General features: G+C 39.2%; 1 protein-coding gene across 1 annotated transcript in view; it reads right to left on the bottom strand.

The window, feature by feature from the left end:
• Nucleotides 1-17,282, bottom strand: part of STRN (striatin) — a 138,813-nt gene that overhangs the window by 15,219 nt on the left and 106,312 nt on the right. The window contains exons 12-13 of the mRNA XM_017859689.1: nt 8,293-8,468; nt 6,563-6,610 (exon numbers count right to left, since the gene is read on the bottom strand). Coding sequence (XP_017715178.1) covers nt 6,563-6,610; nt 8,293-8,468 — 224 coding nt within the window. The remainder of the gene's footprint in view (nt 1-6,562; nt 6,611-8,292; nt 8,469-17,282) is intronic.

The raw sequence follows: 17,282 nt of genomic DNA, 5'->3' as shown, positions 1-17,282 counted from the left end.
TTTTTTGAGACGGAGTCTCGCTCTGTCGCCCAGGCTGGAGTGCAGTGGCCGGATCTCGGCTCACTGCAAGCTCTGCCTCCCGGGTTTATGCCATTCTCCTGCCTCAGCCTCCCAAGTAGCTGGGATTACAGACGCCCGCCACCTCGCCCGGCTAGTTTTTTTGTATTTTTTAGTAGAGACGGGGTTTCACCGTGTTAGCCAGGATGGTCTCGATCTCCTGACCTCGTGATCCACCCGTCTCGGCCTCCCAAAGTGCTGGGATTACAGGCTTGAGCCACCGCGCCTGGCAAGTCTTTACATTTTTAAAGGGTTATAAAACAAAACAAAAACACAAGAATATGCAACAGAAATTATATAACTAGCAAATCCTAAAATATTTTTAAAAGCCTAACAGCCTAAGTCAGATATTTATTATGTGACTCTTTATATAAAAAGTATGCCAATCTCTGCGCTAAATCAAGAGAAAAGGCACATTCCTTAAACAGAAACAGAAAAAAAAAAAAAACAACGAAATGCATCATCACACACACACACAAACAATTCTCAAAAAACTTTTTAACATTTAGTTTCAAGCGTACATGTGCAGGTTGGTTCTAGAGATAAACTGCATGCCTTGGCGGTTTGCTGTACATATTATTCCATCACTCAGGAAAAAAGCGTAGTACCCAATGGGTAGTTTTTCAATCCTCACCCTCTTCCCACCCTCCACAGTCAAGTTGGCCCTAGTGTCTATTGTTCCCTTCTTGTGTGCATGTATACTCAATGTTCAGTTCTCACTTATAAGTGAGAACATGCAGTGTTTGGTTTTCTGTTCCTGCATTAGTTTGCTTAACCTGACGGCCTTCAGTTCCATGATTTTCCTGCAAAGGACATGATCTCATTTTTTATGGCTGCATAGCATTCCATGGTGTATATGTACCACATTTTCTTTATCCAGTTTACCGCTGATGGGCATTTAGGGTGATTCCATGTCTTTGCTACTATGAATAGTGCTATGATGAACACACATGCATGCATGTGTCTTTATAGCAGAATGATTTATATTCCTTTGGGTATATACCTAATAATGCTGGGTTGACTGGTAGTTCTAACTTCTTTGAGAAATCACCGAACTGCTTTCCACAGTGGCTGAACTAATTTACATTCCTACCAGCAGCATTTAAGTGTTCCCTTTTCTCCACAGCCTTGTCAGCATGTTATCTTTTGACCTTTTAATAACAGCCATTCTGACTGCTGTGACATGGCATCTCATTGTGTGTTGATTTGCATTTCTGTAATAGTAAGTGATGTTGAACACTTTTTCCTGTCTGTTGGCCACATGTATGTCTTCTTCTGGAAACTATCTGTTCACGTCCTCTGACCACTTTTTAATGGGGTTGTTTTTTGCTTGTTAATTTGTTTAGGTTCCTTATAGATTCAGGATATTGGTCCTTTGTCAGATTCATAGTTTGCAAATATTTTCTCTCATTCTGTGGGTTGTCTATTTACTCTGCTGATAGTTTCTAACGTGTGCAGAAGCTCTTCAGTTAAAGTAGGTACCATTTGTCTTTTTTTTTTTTTTTTTTTTTTGTCATTGTTGCAATTGTTTTTGGTGCCTTCATCATGAAATCTTTGCCAGGGCCTATGTCTAGAATGGTATTCCCTAGGTTTTCTTCAACATTTTTTATAGTTTTAGGTTTTACCTTTAAGTCTTTAATCCATTTTGAATTGATTTTTGTATATGGTATAAGGAAGGGGTCCAGTTTCAATCTTCTGCATATGGCTAGCCATCTATCCCACCACCATTTATTGAATAGCAGTCCTTTCCCCATTGCTTGCTTTTGTCAACTTTGTTGAAGATTAGATGGTTGTAGGCGTGCAGCTTTATTTCTGGGCTCTCTATTCTGTTTTGTTGGTCTATGTTTCTGTTTTTGTACCAGTACCATGCTGTTTTGGTTACTATAGCCCTGTAGTATAGTTTGAAGTCAGTAATGTGATGCCTCCAGCTTTGTTCTTTGCCTTGGCTATTTGGGTTTCCATATGAATTTTAAACGTTTTTTCTAATTCTGTAAGAATGTCATTGGTAGTTTGATAGGAATAGCATTGAATTTGTAAATTGCTTTGGGCAGTATGGCCATTTTAACCATATTGATTCTTCTTATGAGCATGGAATTTTTTTCATTTCTTTGTGTCATCTCTGATTTCTTTGAGCAGTGTTTTGTAATTCTCATTGTAGAGATCTTTCACCTCCATGGTTAGCAATATTCCTAGGTATTTTACCTTTTTTGTGGCTATTGTGAATGACACTGCATTCTTGATTTGGTACTCAGATTGGGCATTACTGGTATATAGAAATGGTACTGATTTTCATACGTTGATTTTTTATCCAGAAACTTTGCTGAAGTTGTTTTATCAAATCTAGGAGCTTCTGGGCAGAGACTATAGCGTTTTCTAGGTACAAAATTACACTGTCTGCAAAAAAGATAGTTTGACTGTCTTTCTTCCTATTTGGATGCCTTTTCTTTTTCTTGCCTGACTGCTCTGGCTAGGACTTCCGGTACTATATTAAATAGGAGTGGTGAGAGTAGGCATCCTTGTTCTAGTTCTCAAGCGAAATACTTCCAGATTTTGCTGTTCAGTGTGATGTTGGCTGTGGGCTTGTCATAAATAGCTCTTAATATTTTGGGGTATGTTCCTTCAAGGCCTAGTGTGTTCAGGGTTAATGAAGTGATGCTGAATTTTATTGAAAGCCTTTTCTGCATCTATTGAGATGATCATGTGATTTTTGTTTTCAGTTCTGTTCATGTGATGAACCACATTTATTGATTTGTGTATACTGAACTAACCTTGCAACTCAGGGATAAAGTCTACTTGATTGTGGTGGATTAGCTTTTTGATGTGCTGTTGGATTCTGTCTGCTAGTATTTGGTTGAAGATTTCTGCGCCTATGTTCATCAAGAATACGGGCCTGAAGTCTTCCTTTTTGTATACTGGCCCGAAGTTTTCCTTTTTGTTATATCTCTGCCAGGTTTTGGTATCAGGATGACACTAGCCTCATAGAATGAGTTAGGGAGAAGTCCCTCCTCCTCAATTTTTATTTATTTATTTATTTATTTATTTATTTATTTATTTATTTTTGAGATGAGTTTCATAACTCTTGTTGCCCAGGCTGAAATGCAATGGATGCGATCTTGGCTCACGGCAACCTTCGCCTCCCGGTTTCAAGTGATTCTCCTGCCTCAGCCTCCCAAGTAGCTGGGATTACAGACACCTGACACCATGCCCAGCTAATTGTTCTGTATTTTTAGTAGAGATGGGGTTTTCACCATGTTGGCCAGGTTGGTCTCGAACTCCTGACCTCAGGTGATCCACCCACCTTGGCCTCCCAAAGTGCTGGGATTACAGGCGTGAGTCACTGCACCCGGCCCCTCCTCAATTTTCTGGAATAGTTTCAGTAGGAATGGTGCCAGCTCTTCTTTATGCGCTAGGTAGAATTCAGTTGTGAATCCATCTCAACCTGGGCTTTTTCTTGTTGGAAAGCTTTTTATTACTATCCAATTTCAGAACTCATTATTGGTCTGTTCACAGAATTTCTTCCTGGTTTAGTCTTGGGATGTTGTTCCCAGGAATTTATCCATTTCTTCTATGTTTTCTAGTTTGTGTGCACAGAGATGTTCATAATAGTTTCTGGATGGTTTTTGTATTTCTGTGGGGTTGGTAGTAAAATTACATTTATCATTTCTGGTTGTGTTTATTTGGATCTTCTCTTTCTTTCTTTATTAGTTTAGCTAGTGGTCTACCTATCTTATTCTTTCGAAGAACCAACTTCTGGTTTCAATGATCTTTCATACGGTTTTTTGTGTCTCAATTTCATTCAGTTCAGCTCTGAGTTTGGTTATTTCTTGTCTTCTGCTAGCTTTGGGGTTGGTTTTCTCTTGTGTGTGATGTTCAGTTGTTAATTTGAGATCTAACTTTTTTTTTTTTTTTTTTTTTTTTTTTTTTTTTTTTTTTTTTTTTTTAAGACGGAGTCTCACTCTGTTGCCCAGGTTGGAGTACAGTGGCGGGATATCAGCTCACTGCAACCTCTGCCTCCTGGGTTCAAGCAATTCTCCTGCCTCAGCCTCCTGAGTAGCTGGGATTACACCTGTACTAGGTGCATATATGGACGCCACCGCACCCAACTAATTTTTGTATTTTTAGTAGAGATGGGGTTTCACCATGTTGGCCAGGCTGGTCTCAAACTCCTGACCTTGTGATCTGCCCGCCTCAACCTCCCAAAGTGCTGGAATTACAGCTGTGAGCCACTGCACTGGCCGAGATCTTTCTAAGTTTTTGATGTGGGTGTTTAGCACCATAAAATTCCCTCTCAACACAGCTTTAGCTGCCTCCCAAAGTTCTGGTATGTTGTAGCTTTGGTATGATTAGTTTCAAAGAATTTCTTGATTTTTGCCTTCATTTCATTATTTACCAATAAGTCATTCAAGAGCTGGTTAATTTCCATGTAACTGTATGGTTTTGAGCCATCTTGGTATTGACTTCTATTATTTATTTATTTGAGACAGGCTATCGCTTGCTGTTGCCTAGGCTGGAGTGCAGATGCATGACCTCGACTCACTGCAAACTCCACCTCCCAGGCTCAAGTGATCCTCCCACCTCAGCCCCCTGAAGAGCTGGGACTACAGGAACACGTCACCACTAGTGGCTGATTTTTGTATTTTTTGTAGATATGGGGTTCTGCCATGTTGCCCAGACTGGTCTAGAACTTCTGAGCTCATGCAATCTGCCTGCCTCAGCTTCCCAAAGTGCTGGGACTACAAGCATGAGCCCCTGCACCCAGCCATTGACTTTTATTTTTATTGTGTTTGTTCTGAGAGTGTGGCTGGTATGATTTCAGTTGTTCTAAATTTGCTGAGAAGTGTTTAATGGCCAGGAGGGTGGCTGATTTTAGAATATGTGCCATGTACAAATGAGAAGAATGTATATTCTGTTGTTTTGGGGTGGGGAGTTCTGTAGATATATGTTAGGTCCATTTGGTCAAGTATCAAGTTCAGGTCCTGAATATCTTAGTTTTCTGCCTTGATGATCTAATACATCAGTGGGGTGTTAAAATCTCCCACTATTATTGTATAGTTACCTAAATCTTTTTGACAGTCTCTAAGAATTTATGAATCTGGGTGCTCCTGTACTGGGTGCATATATATTTAAGATAGCTAAGACTTTTTTTGAATTGAATCTTTTACTGTCATGTAATGTCCTTCTTTGTCTTTACTGATCTTTGTTGGTTTAAAGTCTTTTTGTCTGAAATTAGAGTAGCAACTCCTGCTTTTTTCTGTTTTCCATTTGCTTGGTTGATTGCTCTTCACTCCTTTTCTTTGAGTCTATGGGTGTTACTGCATGTGAGATGGGTCGCTTAAAGATAGAATACAGTTGGCTCTTGCTTCTTTATGCAACTTGCCACTATGTGCCTTTTAACTGGGGCAGTTAGCCCTTTTACATTCAAGGTTAACAATGATATGTGCCCATTTGATCCTGTCATCATGTTGTTAGCTGGTTATTACACATACTTGATTGTGTAGTTGCTATAAAGTGTCAATGGTCTATGTAACTAATTGTGTTTTTGTGGTAGCTGGTAATATTTTTTTTTTTTTTTTTTTTTTTTGAGACGGAGTCTTGCTCTGCAACCCTGGAGTGCAGTGGCATGATCTCTGCTCACTGCAAGCTCCGCCTCGTGGGTTCACGCCATTCTCCTGCCTCAGCCTCCTGAGTAGCTGGGACTACAGACTTCTGCCACCACACCCAGCTAATTTTTTGTATTTTTAATGGAGACAAGGTTTCACCGTGTTGGCCAGGATGGTCTCAATCTCCTGACCTCGTGATCCACCCACCTCAGCCTCCCAAAGTGCTGGGATTACAGGTGTGAGCCACCGCGCCAGGCCAGTATTCTTTTGTTTCCACGTTTAGAAAAATACAAAACCCTTCAGCCAGGCGCCTGTAATCCCAGCACTTTGGGAGGCTGAGGTGGGCGGATCACTTGAGGTCAAGAGTTCAAGCCCAGAAGTTCAAGACCACCTGGCCAATAGTGTAAAACCTTGTCTCTACTGGATCATGCCACTGCCTTCCAGGTGGGGCAACAGAGCGAGACTCCATCTCAAAAAAAAAAAAAGAAAAGAAAAATATGGAACCCTTTGTGAATCTGTGTCATCCTTGTACTGAGGCCTTGCTGATCTCTGTATCTTTCCAGTTGTAGGGTAGGTACTGGCAAGGGAGGTACTTGAATATTTTAATCCAGGTTATATAAGGAAAAAAAGTTGGATTTCTAATATTTAAACCTAGTTGGCTCTAGTTTAAAGATATAAATATGTACCTCACTTAAACATCATGTAAATAAAATCTAATTTAAGCACAAATCCCTATTTCGTAGTGATGAACTTGGTTTTAGCATTGTATTATCTGCCAAATTCTTTTACATTAAAAAAAACTCCTAAATACAAAGAATACCTAGTAAGTGAAAGAAAATAAAATATCCTAACCAGTCTGTTTTACAAAGATATTGGTTTAAAATAAAGAAAGAGCATATACTTACTTATGGGCTCTGAATGTATAGATAGGTTCTACATCAAGAGAAGTGCTCCTAAATCAGAGAGAGATGACTTTACCATTCTAAGTTTCAGTAATAAACAGTATAATTGAATATATGTCATAAAATTGCCTTTAAAAATACAAACATTATGGGAATATACCATTCTCAACTATATGATACATAAGAAAGCTTACTTAACACCAACTATACTTCCATGGCATCAAGAAACAAGATTCTTGTTTAGTAATAATATCTTGTTACAGTATTTTCAGCCCTGTCATAATCTATTTGACTAAAGGGAAAGACAGCTTCATTCAAGAGAAACAACATGGGCTTTGAAGAGATAAATTTCTGAACTCAATTTCCAGTTCTGTCACTAATTGGCTAACTTTAAGCAAATTATTGAATCTTTCAGAACTTCAGATTACACCGTTTAAAACACAACAAAAAAAATGGGAATGACACCAAATAATCACAGGATTAAATAGGATTCTACAATTTAAAAAACACCCCAGGACACAATCATGCACATAGTAGGATATCAGCAAATGGTACTTCTATTTCCTTGCCTTTCCAATAAGGTTAATATGTCTATCCTCCATACTGAAGAGACTGTCCAAATTATCAGTTTATTCATTACTCAGAACACCATTATTATAGGTACACTACACCCTAATACTGGCTATGACTTTGATGGAAACTGGATTTAAAGTCACATACGTACCGATTTCTATACTGTATTGCAGTTATGTATAGACATGTTATCTCACAATGTATAGCCAGTAAACTATTTTTCTCTTCTGAAAACACCTAATCTATATGAAAGTCCATCTGGTTTTAGCAATATCTGGTTGAGCTATCTGAGGCAGACTGATAAATCAAGTATTTCATCTACCTTACATATGACACAGAATTAATGACACTGATCTCTCTTAAACCAGGCAATAGATGTCCTCTATTGGTAGTAAAATTTTTGTAACCTCCTCTATTTGATGTTCAGTGATGACTCTTATAATAACAAAGTGCCTAACAATGCAAAAGGGTCTTTGCTGGCAGATGCTGGTTTTTTTCTTTTTTTGACATGTGACCCAAAGGAGTGGAGCTCCAATAAGGACCCAAGCAAGCAGAATCAGGTTTAGCTATGTGACTTTTAAAGGGTTTATACTAACTCATGTCTATCCATACTTAGACAAGAACTAAAGGGCCAAGGCAAGCACTTTAGCAGTTAAGTTAGCCTCTGAGTCTAGACATACTGGTGGGTATGGAACGTACATAAAGTCTCAAGGCCAAAAGACAAGATCAAGACCCTCCACTTATCCCAGTGAGGCTTTTCTCTGCTCCACCCCGTAAGTCTAATCTACTAAACAATGGGTGGAGGTGGAGATTTGATTATTTTAAAGATGCATATACCTGTTTATAGGAACAGTCAAAACCTTCAGTACAGATAAGGGGCTCCCCAAATACAGCAGCCATTTAAAAATACTGTTATATATAAGGACGGTAATCAGTATTCACAAACCCTGGTGAAACCAACAGATAATACCATATCTTCCTAAGCATCAGTTTTCTAACCTACCATTAGGTCATATAAACGGAAAAACACAATAAATTACATGACATGGCAGAAAGAACTAGAAGAAATATTTGGGAAATTTAATAGAAATAAAATATGTCATTTTCTGCTGAAAATGTTAATTAAAATATTCAAGTATGTCAAAGTAGAATATTCTCACTTTTTGGCTGGGGCTGTTTTCTGTAAATTCCACATTTTTAATGTGTGATCCTCTGATGCTGTTATCAAAACAGGCTCAATGGGATGGAAAGCAAGGGCTCGGATGCCATCAAAGTGACTTCTCAATGTAAACTTAGGGTTCCATGTCTTCCTCAATGCATCTTTATTGTTTGCTATCTATTAAAGAAACAAAACAAAGATATCTATACACTTAGTTCAGGATAGGGGAAAAAATTGCATTTCAACATTAATTCTTGCTGATTTGTCAATAAACCATCACTTTGCAATTTTAAAACAATATAATTTTAACCAAACCAAGAAGCAAAATTAGCAATAATCCAACACTAGTTTTCTTTTAAGAAATATGAAAGGTGTATTATTACAAAACAATTAACATAATTGAATATAAAAGTGAATCAAATTACATAAAATAGATCTTACTAGGATGCTAAATAAGACCAAGTAATTTAACACAAATTATAGTATACAAATATAATTTTGGGCAAGAGTTGAAAAACTAAGTTATCTTTAAACCTGCTAACATTTTAAAATACCGTACTTTTGAGATTTTAATACTTTCTAATAGCTAAATTTTCTTCATCAAACTGGAAACAAAGTTTATAAACTGGAAACATAAAATGTTAAAAATGGAAGAGATAACTCAAAGAACGCATTCTACTGGTAAAACACACACATGTTCTTTCCCTCTGTGGTAACTCAATCTCAAAAACAAAACAAAACAAAAAAAGTACTATTTTTTCATTCTAATCATATAACAGAAAAGCTAAAGAGGTAGATTATATTTGAATTTACACTAGCACCACAGGGTACGAATTCTTCACACTCCAAGGCTAGCAATCAGACTAAGTTTAAGTTAGAGTAGCAAAAGTACAATCATGTGCCACATAACTACATTTTGGTCAACAGTGGACCACATATATGATGCTGGTCCCATAAAATTATAATGGAGCTGAAAAATTCCTATAGTAACATCATAGCTGTTTTAATGCTGTAGCACAATACATTACTCATATGTTTGTGGTGATGCTGGTATAAACAAACCTATTTGGGCTGCCAGTGGTATTAAAGTCTAGCATGTATAATTATGTACAGAACACATACTGGATAATGATATTAACTGCTGTTACTGGTTTATATATTATAATTTTTATTCTACAGTATATTCCTTTTACTTAATTTTTCAAAAGTTAACTATAAAACAGCTTTAGACAGGTCCTTAAGGAGTATTCTACTAGAAGGCACTGTTATCACAGAAGATGACAGCTCCATGACTGTGACTGCCCCTGAAGACCTTCCAGTGGGACAAGATGTGGAGGTAGAAGAGAGTGATACTGATGATCCTGACCCTGTATAGGCCTAGGTTAATATGCGTGTATGTGTATTCATTCTTAACAAAAAAGTTAAAAAGTAAAATAAACATTAAAATTCTAAAATAGGAAAAGCTTATAGAATAGGGATATAACGGAAGAGAATATTTTCTACAGCTATACAATGTGTTTGTTTTAAGCTGTGTTATTATAAAAGTCAAAATGTTTTTAAAAATTCAGTTTATAAAGTAAAAAATTATAGTAAGCTAGGTCTAATTTATTACTGAAGAAAGTTTTTTTATATATATTTTAGTACAGCCTAGGTGTACAGTGTTTACAAGGTCAACAGTAGTGTACGGTAATGTCCTAGACCTTCACATTCACTCACCACTCACTGACTCATTCTGAGCAACTTTCAGTCCTGCAAGCTCCATTCACGCTAAGTGTCCTACACAGGTGTACCATTTTGAAATATTTTATACTGTATTTTTACTGCACCTTTTCTATGTCTAGACATGTTTAGATACATACTTACCATTGTGTTATAGTTGCCTATGGTACAGTAACATGCTATATAGATTTGTAAAGCCTATGCCATCTAGGCTTATAAGTATACTCTATGATGTTTGCACAACAATGAAATCACCTAATGAACACATTTCTCAGAATGTATCCCCATCATTAAGCAAGGTATGACTGTATTGGTAAAAGACTGGAGAAACACTACTTATTTACAAATGACAAAAATACAACAATACTAACAATAGCTATTATTTTGGGCATTATTCACTATTTTGACCACTACTGAAAATACTTTATATGCATTAACTCACTTAATCCTCAAAATAACTTTATGAAGAAGGAAATAACATTATCTCTACTTTCCAGACTAGATAAACCAGGAAAAGAGAAGTGACTTGCCCAAAGAACCCTGCTAGTAAGTGGAGGGGCCTGGATTCAAACTCAAGCCATTGGAATTTAGAAGTTACCCTCAATAAAACATCTGCAGAAAAAAATGGATAGAACTTGTCAAATTAGGATAATAAGAGAACATAAAACACATCATCCAAGGAACTGGGTTCCTAAGTACTGGGGCTGTTTATTCTGGAAGAAGAAAAGCTGAGTAGAATCATGTCTGCTCTTTTTAAGCACCTGAAAGGCTTTCAGGTGAAAGAGCAATCAAATTCCTTCTGAATGTCTTAATGTGGTAGGCAGCCACTAAGATGGCCCCAGTCAGCCCCATTTCCTTATAGGTAAACCTTATATAGTTCCCTCCCACATTATGGGGTTGGTCTCTGTCACCAACAGAACATAGCAGAAGTGATAACAAGTTACTTCCAAAATTAAGTTATAACATCTTCCATCTTGGGTGTTCTTGCTCTCTCTCTTTTCACATGCACTCACATTGGGGGAAGCCAGCTGCCATGCTGAAAGGCCCATGGAGAGACCTATGTGGTGAGGAACTAAAGTCTCCCCCAATAGCCAGCAAAGAACCAAGGCCTCCCAACAACCACAGGAAGAGTTTAAAAGCAGATCCACCCCATAAGTCAAGTCTTCAGGTGATACTGCAGCCCTTGCCAACATCTTGACTGCAACTACATTAGAGACCCTAAGACAGAATCACCTGGCTAAACTGCTTCTGTATTCCTGACCCATGGAAACTATGAGATAATAAATGTTTTTTGTTTTAAGCTGCTAAGTTTTGGCATAATTTGTTACATAGCCACAGATTACTGGTATTATTATGAAACCAGGAACTACTTTTGAAAACCGAGTGACAGACCTAACACAAAGTTTTCTAACAAAAACTATGAAAAAAGAATGAGCTTTATCTGGAGAGAGGACTAAGTTACATTACATACTGGATAAACTCTTTGTGGGGCTAGAATAGAGAGAACAGAAGTATCTAATGGGAACTCCGGCTTCTAGCCATAATAAGTCAGGTAATTTGGACCACCTCTGCACTAAGGACAAGTAGAAAAGCAGAATTAAATATAAAAAGCAGAGAACAAAATACTGAAGAAAAACCAGGCCAAAATCCAGAGAAGAAGAGAGGCCTAAAAGGTGAGTCCAGTATTGGGCTGTTTTCCCCCAGATGCTGTTTACTGATTCCAGAGGGGGTGGCTCGAGAGGCTGAGCAGTATTTCTGACAGTTTTGAAGTGTCACGGGGATACAAATTGATGAACCTGCCATGACAGTTGGGCTCAGTAAGCCACTTTGCTTTGGGTTATGATTTCAAAGGGTGGCATCCTACACATAAGGGTGAACTAGAAGAAGCCAAGGCCTTGCAGGGACTGTAAAAATTCAAAATGAAATAAATCGATCCCAGATCCCAGAGGTAGTGGCTGCATACATCTGAGAAAAGCAATTTAAATTACAGCATTTGGTCTGAAGTTATTTCTACAGACAACTTTTCAAACAACAGTTTCTTGAAAATAAAAATAATCATGTACATAAGGATGTAAGACAATATAACTGAAAATGAGCAGAAACAACACATAGCAATAAAAGAACTACAGAGTTTCCAATTCAACTTTAAAATAATCATGCTTCAGCTGGGCGTACTGGTGAACATCTGTAGTCCCAGCTACTCAAGAGGCTGAGATGGGAGGAGAGCCTGAGCTCAGGAGGCAGAAGTTGCAGTGAGTCAAGATCACGCCACTGCACACCAGCCTGGGTAAAATAATAAGATTCTGTCTTAATAATAATAATAATAATAATAATAATGACGTTGATTATGTCCAAGGAGATAAAAGACAAGACTGAAAATTTTGGAAGAAATCTGTAAACAATCTAAAAAAAAGAATTTGGCCGGGTGCAGTGGCTCACACCTCTAATCCCAGCACTTTGGGAGGCTGAGGCAGGTGGATGACAAGGTCAGGAGATCAAGATCATCCTGACCAACATGGTGAAACCCTGTCTCTACTAAGAACACAAAAATTAGCTGGGTGTGGTGGCGTGTGCCTGAAATCTCAGCTACCTGGGAGGCTGAGGCAGGAGAATTGCTTGAACCCAGGAGGCAGAGGTTGCAGTGAGCCAAGATCGCACCACTGCACTCCAGCCTGGCGACAAAGCAAGACTCTGTCTCAAAAAAAAAGAAAAAAAAAAAAATTCAAGAAGCAAAAACTAGCCAGGTGCATCACTGTAATCCCAGCACTGTAATCCCAGCACTTTGGGAGGCCGAGGCGGGCAGATCACAAGGTCAGGAGATCAAGACCATCCTGGCTAACACGGTGAAAACCTCATCTCTACTAAAAATACAAAAAAAAAAAAAAAAAAAAAAAAGTAGCCGGGCATGGTGCTGGGCACCTGTAGTCCCCACTACTTGGAAGGCTGAGGCAGGAGAATGGCGTGAACCCGGGAGGTGGAGATTGCAGTCAGCCGAGATTGCACCACTGCCCTACAGCCTGGGCGACAGAGCAAGACTCTGTCTCAAACAAAACAAAACAAAACAAAACAAAAAACTGTAAGACCTCAATATATGGGCTTAACTACTGACTACAGATTACTGAAGAGAGAATTAGTGAACTGAAAGATGAGTCATTAAAAAAAAATAAATGGAATAGGAGACAGAGGTCACAGGAAGAAGAGGAAGAAGGTGTAACACACATATAACTATGTTCCAAAAAGAGAAGAGAAAGACAGAGGTGCAAAAGTGGTACTCGATGAGAAATGGCTGAGAACTTTACAAAAGTAATGAAAATATATCAAGTCATAAAGATTTAAGAACTTCAAGAAACTTAAATAAAAAAGGAAAACAGGCCGGGCGCGGTGGCTCAAGCCTGTAATCCCAGCACTTTGGGAGGCCGAGACGGGCGGATCACGAGGTCAGGAGATCGAGACCATCCTGGCTAACACGGTGAAACCCTATCTCTACCAAAATACAAAACTAGCCGGGCGAGGTGGCAGGCGCCTATAGTCCCAGCTACTTGGGAGGCTGAGGCAGGAGAATGGCGTAAACCCAGGAGGCGGAGCTTGCAGTGAGCTGAGATCTGGCCACTGCACTCCAGTCCGGGCGACAGAGCGAGACTCTGCCTCAAAAAAAAAAAAAAAAAAAAAGGAAAACAAACTTTGGCTAAAAAAAAAAGACACAGATAATATTAGTGACAAAAATCAGACTACCATTAAACGACCAACAACAGAAATGATAGTTGACCTAAGCAGAAAACATAAAACAAAGACAGTAAAATACTATGTTTAGAGTGGGAAAAAAAAAAAAAAAAAACACCTCTGCCAACTAGAATTCAATATGCAATAACAGTTGACCCACTCAGGCTAAACAAAGATATTTCAGAAAACAAGACACGGAGAGAACCGGACACCAACAGACCTTCACTAAAGAGAAATACTAAATGTCCTCAGGTGAAAGGAAAGTGATCCCAGATGGACAGACATGCAGAAAAGAATTTTAAAAAGCAAAATGTTTAAAGGATAATGTAAAATGTAAAATAAATAATCCTAACTGAATGTAGAGTGTACAAAACAATTTTCTTATAGAAGATAAACATATTCAGAAATGTGTAACAAGAATGACATGTAAGTAGGGTGGGAATTAAGAATTAAAAGCATTGTAAGGTCTTTGCATGGAAAATTTTGATAAAAACGTATGTGATACTCTCTAGGGTATTCATTGAAGAGTAGCGAAAGAGTATAGAAATTCCAAGTAGTAGAAAGGTGGAAGGTTGAATAAAAAATAAACCACCCCAGCTGGGAACAATGGCTCACGCCTGTAATCCCAGCACTCTGTGAGGGTGAGGTGGGCAGACCGCTTGAGCCCAGCAGTTCAAGACCAGCCTGGGCAGTATAGCAAGATCCCGTCTGTACAAAAAAGTAAAAGCCAGGCATGGTGGTGTACACCTATGGTCTCNCCAAGTAGTAGAAAGGTGGAAGGTTGAATAAAAAATAAACCACCCCAGCTGGGAACAATGGCTCACGCCTGTAATCCCAGCACTCTGTGAGGGTGAGGTGGGCAGACCGCTTGAGCCCAGCAGTTCAAGACCAGCCTGGGCAGTATAGCAAGATCCCGTCTGTACAAAAAAGTAAAAAGCCAGGCATGGTGGTGTACACCTATGGTCTCAGCTACTTGGGAGGCTGAGGTGGGAGGATGGCTTAAGCCCAGAAGGTCAAGGCTAAAGGGGGGTGTGATCCCACTCTCGCATTCCCTCTTTGGGAGGGGAAAGGGACCCTCCCCCAAAAAAAAAAAAAAAAAAAAAAAAATGAAATGCCCCAAAAAAAAAAAAAAGGTTAAAAAAAATTCCAAAAAAAAAAAAAAAAAGCAAAATCAATGGTGTTTTAAAAGACAAATGTGAAATATAAGGCAATAAAATATTGGAAATAGAAATGATTTTTTTTTTTTTGAGAGGGAGTCTCACTCTGTCGCCCAGGCTGTAGTGCAGTGGTGTGATCTCAGCTCACTGCAAACTCCATCTCCTGGGTTCACACCATTCTCCTACCTCAGCCTCCCAGGGAGCTGGATCTACAGGCACCCGCCACAACACCCAGCTAATTTTTTTGTATTTTTAGTAGAGACTGGGTTTCACTGTGTTAGCCAGGATGGTCTCGATCTCCTGACCTCGTGATATGCCCACCTCGGCCTCCCGAAGTGCTGGGATTACAGGCGTGAGCCACTGTGCCCAGCTTAGAAATGATTTTTTAAAAATCTGTATCAGGTCAGGCATGGTGGTTCAGGCCTGTAATCCTAGCATTTTGGAGTAGGCTGAGCCAGGTGAACTGCTTGAGCTTAGGAGTTCTGAGACCAGCCTAGGCAATACGGCAAAAGCCTGTCTCTACCAAAAATAAAAGAAAGTATCTGGGTGTGACGGTGCGTGCCTATGGTCCCAGCTACTTGGGAGGCTGAGATGGGAGGATCATTTGAGCCCAGTGGGGCGGAGGGTGCAGTGAGCTGAGATCAAGCCACTGTACTCCAGCCTGGGTGACAGAGTGGGTCAGACCCTGCCTTAAAAAAAAAAAAATTGTAAATCTGTATCATATTTGTGAAGAATGGAGTGCAAGGAGCCCGTTTAGATTAGATGGTTATTGCAGTAGCTCTAAGAAAAAAATGGACCAGGATAGAAAGTGAAAAGTAGTATATGGATTTTCAACTGTTTTTGGAGGTAGAACCGAAAAGACTTACTAATGGGCTTAGCAAAGAGGTTGGGAGTTTTTTATCTGTATGAAGAGGAGTGGGTGGTAAGCGTTCCTCTTTGGAGTGCTTCTTTACCATACCTACGGTTTGCTTAGGCATCCATCCTACATCCCCTATATGGTGCATGTGCTGCAAGAGATACATTGTGTTTTCCAGCAGAGATCATAAACTATCAAAGTGAAAGGAATTTAATGAAATAAGGCAGGTTATAAATACTTTACCTATGACATAAGCAACTATTTTTCTAATAAATCATTTATTGTGATGAGGAATTATAAACACATTTATAAAACAATTGTTTGGAATTAAATACATGTATGCACAAAGGTACAAAGATATCAATTTTGGTCCAAATCTCTGATGGGTCAGCCTTAACATCTGGAAAGCACACTGTATACATCCATGCCCACTAATAATTAAAATCTCTTCTCAATAGGATATTGACTAATGTACTAAAGAAGCAAGACAAATATTGTTTAGGTAGGCATGAATTACAACAAACTGCTGGTGCCCTAAAACAGAAAACAAAAAATCCAAATTTGGTAATGGAAAAGGAATTCTTTCCCCTATCAAAACCAATGAACAAATCATACTAAATTATGGATTTAGGTAAAGCCCATAATTTTAATCTCCAGGTTATGGAAAATGTTAGTTTTCTTTATGTATCTTTTAAAGTTTTCAATGGAAACTGAACCAAGTTCTATATTTGTAAAGAAGTTTTACCATTGTCTTCATTTTCTATAAAATCAACTTTTTATTTTTGCACAGGCTGGAGTGCAGTAGTGTGGTTTTGGCTCACTGCAACCCCTGCCTCTGGGCTCAAGCAATTCTTCTGCCTCAGCCTCCCGAGTAGCTGGGATTACAGGCACCTGCCGCCATGCCTGGCTCATTTTTTGTATTTTCAGTAGAGACAGCATTTCTCTACGTTGGCCAGGTTGGTCTTGAACTCCTGACCTCAAGTGATCCGCCCACCTCGGCCTCCCAAAGTGTTGGATTTACAGGCGTGAGCCACTGCGCCCAGCGCAAGTTTTTATTTTTAAAAACCAAGTAAAGGCCGAGACGGGCGGATCACGAGGTCAGGAGATCGAGACCATCCTGACTAACACGGCGAAACCCCGTCTCTACTAAAAAAAATACAAAAAATTAGCCGGGCGAGGTGGCGGGCGCCTGTGGTCCCAGCTACTCAGGAGGCTGAGGCGGGAGAATGGCGTGAACCCGGGAGGCGGAGGTTGCAGTGAGCTGAGATCCGGCCACTGCACTCCAGCCTGGGCGACAGAGCAAGACTCCGTCTCAAAAAAAAAAAAAACCAAGTAAAAACATCAAAAACAAAACTACTACTTACATCGTAAGTTAGTGAGTCTGCTTCATTGGCCACCGTAAGGCCTGCTAGTTCTCCAAGTCCCAGTTCACTTTCAAGGGCTTCATCTGCTCCCATGATAAATGACTTTCCAGAAGAAGGAGGAAATGTCAATGCTTCCACTGAAGAGGGAAAACAAAGGAAACATTTAAAATCTCTA

Source organism: Rhinopithecus bieti, unplaced genomic scaffold, assembly GCF_001698545.2.
Source record: "Rhinopithecus bieti isolate Rb0 unplaced genomic scaffold, ASM169854v2 scaffold_51154, whole genome shotgun sequence".
In the NCBI taxonomy this organism is placed as follows: Eukaryota; Metazoa; Chordata; class Mammalia; order Primates; family Cercopithecidae; genus Rhinopithecus; species Rhinopithecus bieti.
The sequence above is the reverse complement of the archived record's forward strand: the minus strand, read 5'-3'. Positions and strand labels throughout refer to the sequence as shown.